We start from the raw sequence: 7945 nt of genomic DNA, 5'->3' as shown, positions 1-7945 counted from the left end.
GCCTGCGGAGCCAGGTGGAGCTTCCCCACTTCCCCTTGGGGTCTGGAGCGAGGCCGAGCGCGCCCCGGCCCGGCCTGGCCTGGTTAGGGGGTGGAGAGTCCCGGGCCCTACTCGGGCGGGTGTGGAGAGTTCTCGTGGGATTGGAACCCGGGCTCTGCCCAGGTGTAGTGTGTTTGTGAATTTTGAACTTCAGAGTTAAGGACGGGCACGTTGCATGCGGAGGGGCGGTGAGGGCTCCCGGCGCCTTACGTAAGTCCAAAGTTTGGAGGGAAACAGAATTGTTGGAACAAGTTAGGGGCAGGTTGGAATTGGTGTGTGGGAGTGGGAGGGGCCATGGATCAGAGAAGTGCTTGGTTTAATGTTGCATGAAGAGTTTGGGGGTCATATTGCTTGGAGAGATGTGGCTCCTGGCCCTGAATGGGTCAGTGAAGGGTGTGGAGAATCCGGAGTTTAGGGGACAGGTTGAATTTGAGGATGTGAAGGGAGCTTTTCAGACTCGAGAGCAGAGGGGGTTGGAAGCACACATGTGCAGTTGTTTTCATACATCTTGGAAAATGCATGCTTAGCACACAACTTGGCACATAGTGAGAAGGAGTAAGTGACTGCCGTTTATATTGGTAATACTACTACTACTAAGTCCAGTAGTGCCCAACAAAACTGGCTTGGGTTTAAAAGTTTTGGAAACAAAGATTGGGTTGGCAGGAGCTGTTTCGATCTCCTTGGCAGTGTGGGTTTCCTACTGACTTGCTGGCAATTAAAAGTCTGTTGTAGGACTCTTGCCTTGAACTTCTTTCCATTAACACCAGCATCTCGGTTCTGAGCTTTTAGATAGAAAAGTGCCCTGTATAAAATAAAACAAGACTGTGTTATAACTTAGGATCCTTTTGGGGACACACCCAGTCAGCATCTACAGCTCTGTTTGATAAAAAATGCTTATCTTGAATGAGATTTTCAAGAAACATAAACCAGGAGAGGCCAGATATTTGCACCTTCTGTTTTGGGAATTCTACCATGTGTTATTTTCGGCAGGGAAAGAGAGGCATTGCTTGTGTATACAAGTGCAGCGTCTAGAAACCACAGGTTCTAGAATGCACTCGGTTTTAATTCAAGCCGCCAGAGACACCTGTCACTATCCTAGGATATCGGGCTATTTTATTCCTGGGGTTGAGGGGGACCTGCATCTTACTTTCTATGTTCCTTGTCACTCCCTTTTTTTTTTTTTGAGACGGAGTCTCGCACTGTCGCCCGAGTTGGAGTGCAGTGGTGCCATCTCAGCTCACTGCAGCCCCTGCCCCTTCCCCCACCCCGGGTTCAAGTGATTCTTCTGCCTCAGCCTCCTGAGTAGCTGGGATTGCAGGTGCCTACCACCACGCCCGGCTATTTTTTTTTTTTTTTTTTATTTTTAGTAGCGATGAGGTTTCACTATGTTGGCCAGGCTGGTTTCAAACTCCTGACCTTGTGATCTGCCCACCTTGGCCTCCCAATTTTTTTTTTTGAGACCGAGTCTCACTCTGTCGCCCAGGCTGGAGTGCAGTGGCGCAATCTCTCAGCTCACTGCAACCTCTGCCTCCCAGGTTCAAACGATTCTCTTACCTACACCGTGTAGTTGGGACTACAGGCAGGCGCCACCACGCCCTGCTAATTTTTGTAATTTTAGTAGAGACGGGGTTTCACCGTGTTGGCTAGACTGGTCTCGAACCCCTGGCCTCAAGTGATCCGCTCACCTCTGCCTCCCAAAGTGTTGGGATTACAGGCGTGAGCCACCGTGCTCAGCCCTCGTTATTTCTTGTAAGCTTCACAACATTCCTATGAGATAAGTACTTTTATTTCCATTTTATATATGAAACTGAGGTCCAGAGAGGTTGGGTAACTTGTGTAAGGATGAAAACCCAATTCTATCCTATTCCTGCTCAAATCAGGGATAAAAACCTCCCCAGACGTCCTTATTTTTGTGGATGTGGTGTGATGGTTTCATATGCTACTTAATTTGCTTTAAATTCTGAGGTTATGGTCACAATATAAGACAGTATTTCTCTGGTCTCCCTATTAGTACCAGTGATTATATGGCCATGTAGGATAGAATTTTCTTTCTTTTTTTTTTTTTCCGAGACAGAGTCTCGCTCTGTCGCCCAGGCTGGCGTGCAGTGGCACGATCTCTGCTCACTGCAAGCTCCGCCTTCCCGGTTCATGCCATTCTCCTGCCTCAGCCACCCGAGTAGCTGGGACGACAGGTGCCTGCCACCATGCTCCGCTAATTTTTTGTATTTTTAGTAGAGACAGGGTTTTACCGTGTTGGCCGGGATGGTCTCCATCTCCTGACCTCGTGATCCGCCCGTCTCGGCCTCCCAAAGTGCTGGAATTACAGGTGTGAGCCACCACGCCCGGCCCAGAAATTGTCGTTTTGATTTCTAAGCTTGGAGACCGTTGTGAAATACCAGTTCTGAATTTGAACCATGAGGGGGAGTTTGGCTTGATGATTTGTGCAAACTTTTTCCCTTGAAAAAGTTTTTGTCATAAAATTTATCAGTGATTAAGGGAAATTATCTAAAATGAGATTTCAAATTAGAATCTATTGAGTCACTTAGTATTCATCAATTACTTTATATGTTTATTGAGGACCAAAATGAAAAATGTTTTTCGTAAATGTTCTTCTTGTTGGATTGTTTCGTATATGCAGTTATATGCTTATTCAGTGGAAGAATTTTAGAATACAAAAATACTGCCAAAAGGCTTAGGAAGTATCTTTTAGCTTCAGTGTATTGTCTGATCCTCTTGAAGTTATATACAGTATTTTTAAATTAAAAATTTTAATAGGCAGCGCATTCACAGGATTCAAACAAAAATGTAACAAAGTATACAATGAAAAGATTGCCCTTGGCCGGGCGCGGTGGCTCAGACCTGTAATACCAGCACTTTTGGAGGCTGAGGTGGGCGGATCACAAGGTCAAGAGATCGAGACCAGTCTGGCCTACATGGTGAAACCTCGTCTCTACTAAAAATACAAAAATTAGCTGGGCATGGTGGTGCGTGCCTGTAGTCCCAGCTACTTGGGAGGCTGTGGCAGGAGAATCTCTTGAACCCGAGAGGCGGAGGTTGTAGTGAGCTGAGATCGCGCCACTGCACTCCAGCCTGGTGACAGAGGGATACTCCGTCTAAAAAAAAAAACAACAAAAAAAGGTTCTCCCTTACGCCCTTATTTCTCATTCCCATCAAAGATTCTTGGACTGGGCATGGTGGCTCATGCCTGTAAATCTAGCACTTTGGGAGGCTAAGGCGGGCGGATCAGTTGAGGTCAGGAGTTCAAGACCAGTCTGGCTAACATGGTGAAACCCTCTCTTTACTAAAAATACAAACATTAGCCAGGTGCGGTGGTGCACGCCTGTACTTCCAGCTACTGGGGAGCTGAGGTAGGAGAATCGCTTGAACCTGGAGGCAGAGGCTGCAGTGAGCTGACATCAAGCCACTGCACTCCAGCCTGGTGACAGAGCAAGGCTCTGTCTCAGAAAAAAAAAAGATTCTTGTTTGTTCTTCCACAGTTTATGGATCTACATGAAAATTCAAGTACACTTATTTTTTGCCATTTTTATACAAAAGGTTGTATATTATACACACTGTTCTGTTAACTTTTTTTTTTTTTGGTTTAACGGTACATCATCAAAGTCCATAGCAGTAGGTTGTATGGAATTTTACTGAATGGATATAGCGTAATTTACTTAACCACCTATTGGTGGACATTTTGGTTGTTTCCTGTCTTTTGCTATTATAAATAATGGTTTATAAATAATTATGTAAATGCATATGTGCATTTTTATGGAGAAGTCACCAGTAGCTTTCACCAGAATCTGAACCATTGTTTTAATCTACATCTCTCATTCTACAGAAGAGAAAACTGAGGCCCAGAATAGATAAGAGAATAAGGGTTTACGTGAGTTAATAGTAGATAAAAAAAGGGTCAACAGAAACAGCCTAGTTCACAGTGAAATGTTCATAATAGCTTTAATAAAGAAAACTAATAATACCAGTTTTATAAATATTTACAATATACTTTTATGAGTGGAAGCAGCAACAGAATTACTAGGTTGGCACAAAAGTAATTATGGTTTTTGCCATGACTTTCAATGGCAAAAGCCCAAATGACTTTTGTACCAGCCTAATAGCAATTTTAGTAATATTCGGAGATATATTGCTTAGTTGTATTCTCATCACATAGTTGGATCAATTGATAAAGGAAATGTCAGGCCTGCTGGAAATGAAATTTTGTAGTAAATGCACTGGTATTTAAGTGAAGTTCTTAATTTTATTTTTTTCTTTTGTTGAAGTCCAGTGCCTTTTAGGAATTGCTTTGTCTGGAAAAAGTGTAAAGAGTTTGTGCTTTGTTGAAAATTTTGGTTGCGCTTGTGACATTTTTGTTCTTTGCCAGCCTTTTTGGCAAGCTTTAAGGTTCAGAACCTTAATGACCCCTGTGTATGTGTTTTATTTAATTCTTCTATGCATTGACAGTTTGCTTTTGGATATAGTATCAGTTCTTGTTGATTTGTGAAACTGTGTGTGTAAGGGCTACATCAATGATCATTTCAAAATGAACTCAGACTTCAACTTCATATTCTTTGAGGATCTACAACTCATTGTATATATTGACATATTAAATATTTGGACCATTTTGAGCAATATTCAGGAATTGTGTAGTAAGTGCCTACTCTGTGCCAGGTCTTTGGGAAACATTAGTGAATGAAATATTAAACATCTCTCTCTCATGGAACTTATATTCTAAATTTAGAGACATTCCTTATCTGTTGATTTAAAAAACATACCATACAGGCTTACATAGGTAGATTTTGAACTATACATTGCAGCCACACTTAAGTTTCATTTAAAAATGATTAATGGATTTTAAGAATTCATTTAGTCTGTTTGAAATCAAGTATGATTATTCCAAATCATACTGCTTTTGAATTTGAAACCAAAACCTTTTTACTTTTTTGGATTCTTTTTCTTCTGCTGTGGGTAATGACTGAAGAAAAGCTAGACAAAGGCTGGTGAATCTTTTAAATTGGCAGTTTAAATTTTTTTCTCTTCGTGGTGTTGAAAGTGCTTTTCAGAAATTGAATAGATAGGCCAGGCGCGGTGGCTTACATCTGTAATTCCAGCACTTTGGGAGGCAGAGGTGGGCGGATCACTTGTGGCCAGGGGTTTGAGACCAGCCTGGCCAACATGGGGAAACCCCGTCTATACTAAAAATACAAAAATTAGCCAGGCGTGGTGGTGCATGCTTATAGTCCCAGCTACTCGGGAGGCTGAGATAGGGATGCGGAGGTTGCAGTGAGCTGAGATTGCGCCACTGCACTCCAGCCTGGGCGACAGAGCGAGACTCCCTCTGAAAAACAAAACATGAAAATTGACTAGATAAAAAACTATTGGATAGTGCCTCACTTATCCCTTCTCATCCCACCTCAACTTCCCTGTTCACTTAGGGTTAACATTTCTGCATTTAAAAAATTTCCCCTTTCTGTGAAAAGCAAGTAGTTCTGGTTTATTACTCAGTTGACAGACAATGTTTGCTATGTGTGCAGCCTAAATTACATTTAGGACTAATGAATAATGAAACCATGTGATTGTAATGCAAGAGGACAGGAATTCCGTAGTCTGTAAGGATTTGTTTAAAATATGTAAAATGACTCATTTCTTTATCCTTAATGACACATATCCGAGAATTTGAAAGTATCCTTATGTGTTATACCAGTGCAGGAAACATTTGCCTTGTGCTAAGATGTTTTTTAAAGCTCTTGAGATTACATGCAACTTTACCAACTAAACATTATTACTATTGAAGAATAGCTCCAACTTACAGAATTCAGGATTGAACAGCAGGAATTTAGGAGATACTTGTTATTCACCAGATGAGAAAGGAGGGGATGTCCATTCCAGGTAGAAGAGCCTGCATGTAGAAAGGCTTGAAGGTGCTTGGGATGTTCAGGGATTGGCAAAAAGCTAAATATAGGTGGAGTGTGGACTGGAGTGGGGAAGTAGAGAAGAGACTGAAAAAGTTAGATCATGAAGGCCATTGTGTATTAGGGTAAAAGAATCTTGGACTTTATCCTATAAAACTCTTCAAGATTTTTAAGTGGTGGAATGACATCATAATGTGCTTTAGAAAAACAATATATATTGGTTGGAAGAGGAAAGATGTGAGTAGAAACTGGAGGCTGGAAGTTGTTAGGGGACTGTTTTAGTGGTTTAGGCAAGTGATGAAGAGGGCCTGGACTAAAGCATTGGCTGTGGCATTAACTTCAGACATTCATTCATTTAGTAACCATTTGAGGGTCTTCTGTGTGCTAGGCCTAGGCACTGGAGCTGCAAATAGGGGAGGTTAAGCATGGTTCTGTCCCAAAGTGAAGTTGGGAAGATTGGGTTGTAAATATGCAACTGAAATGTGGTATGATAAGTATTATAACAGCTGTTATGCAAGATATAATTGTAGAAGGCAATATAGTATATATTAATAGAGCAGGCTAATAAAGGAAAATCTGGAGACAGACTACCTGGGTTCAAATTCTAGCTTTGCTATTTATAGCTGTATGTTATTGAACAATCTCTGTGTCTTAGTTTCTTCATTTGGAGAATGGGAATAGTAATAGTATTAAAATCAAAAAGGTTGTTGTTAAAGACTAAATGAATTATTACAATGCTTGGCATATAAAGAGCTAGCTCAACAAATGTAAGGTATTTTCACAAAGATGATGATCTAGTTTAGATGGGTCAGGAATGGCTCTAGTAAATGCCAGACATTTGACCATGAGTATTCATTAGGTGGATGACATCAGCATAAAGATGAGAGAGGGAAATCAGTACATTTAAAGGCATAGGAGCATGAAACAAGGAGCGTTCTGGGGATTGTAAGCAGGAGTGGTTAGAGTATAGAGTGCATGTGGGAGAGTGGAAGCACGTGGGACTGCAGAAATGGGCAGTTGCTGAATAATAGTGGACTTTGAGTGCAATGCTATGGAATGAGGATAGACTGAGGAGTTTCAAAGAGGAATTCATCTTTGAACTTTAGAGAGATCACTCCCATGGGAGTGTTGTACCAAAAGGATTGGAGAGCCCAAATTCTCTTTTTAGCAAGATGGCTAAAACTCCTGACACAAATACGCAGAAAAGCTGCATAATAAAGAATGACAGTTCTTTTAAGTGCATTCTTGAATATACAGAATAGGAAAATCTCCAGTTTCCAAAACAAAAATGGAACTACAAACCAAAACTGAAAGCCCAAAAGCTGCATAATAAAGAATGACAATTCTTTTAAATGCATTCTTGAATATATAGGAAAGATAGGAAAATCTCCAGTTTCCAAAAACAAAAATGGAACTACAAACCAAAACTGTAAGCCCTTGACCCTGTGCTATATTGCCCTGGAGCAGAGTGAGGAGTGTGGAGAAGGGTTATTTCAGGTGTCCTCTTCCTAGCAGGTTGAGTTTTAACCATATGCAAAAAGGAACCAGAACTAAGATTTCTGCATAAAGCTGAGATTTTTTATGTGCTGCACTCTAGGTGAAAGGGTGGGCTAGAAAAATAATCTTCCCTGTTACACAAGGAGATGACAAGAAATCTTGTCTTGATTTGCTTGAGCTCTATGCAAAGAGAAAATGAAAAAAGTTTGCCTGGGAAATTGAAGCACAAGATCTATACTTTGCTTACATTTGGGAACTGGGTTTATATTATATGGCTCAGAAATTAATATAAAAATAGACTTCAAGCTAGTGATACATCTGGGTCACCTGGAGACAGGAAAAACAAGACTTTGAGAGGTACATCCATACCTTAGACCACAAGGGATTCTTACAGAAGAAATAAGCCCAACTGAAGATGAACTTATGATTAAAAATGACGACACATGAGGAAATGGCTTTGTACCACAAATGAGAGTCAGCAGAAGGAGCAAGCAGGAGGA

The 7945-nt window shown here is 41.2% G+C and overlaps 1 protein-coding gene across 1 annotated transcript in view; it reads left to right on the top strand.

Annotated features, from left to right (window-relative positions):
* Nucleotides 1-7945, top strand: part of RNF169 (ring finger protein 169) — a 91992-nt gene that overhangs the window by 544 nt on the left and 83503 nt on the right. The window contains exon 2 of the mRNA XM_011942076.1: nucleotides 194-249. Within this exon, the coding sequence (XP_011797466.1) occupies nucleotides 194-249 (56 nt within the window). The remainder of the gene's footprint in view (nucleotides 1-193; nucleotides 250-7945) is intronic.

This window comes from Colobus angolensis, unplaced genomic scaffold (genome assembly GCF_000951035.1).
Source record: "Colobus angolensis palliatus isolate OR3802 unplaced genomic scaffold, Cang.pa_1.0 Scaffold205, whole genome shotgun sequence".
NCBI lineage: Eukaryota > Metazoa > Chordata > Mammalia > Primates > Cercopithecidae > Colobus > Colobus angolensis.
The sequence above is the reverse complement of the archived record's forward strand: the minus strand, read 5'-3'. Positions and strand labels throughout refer to the sequence as shown.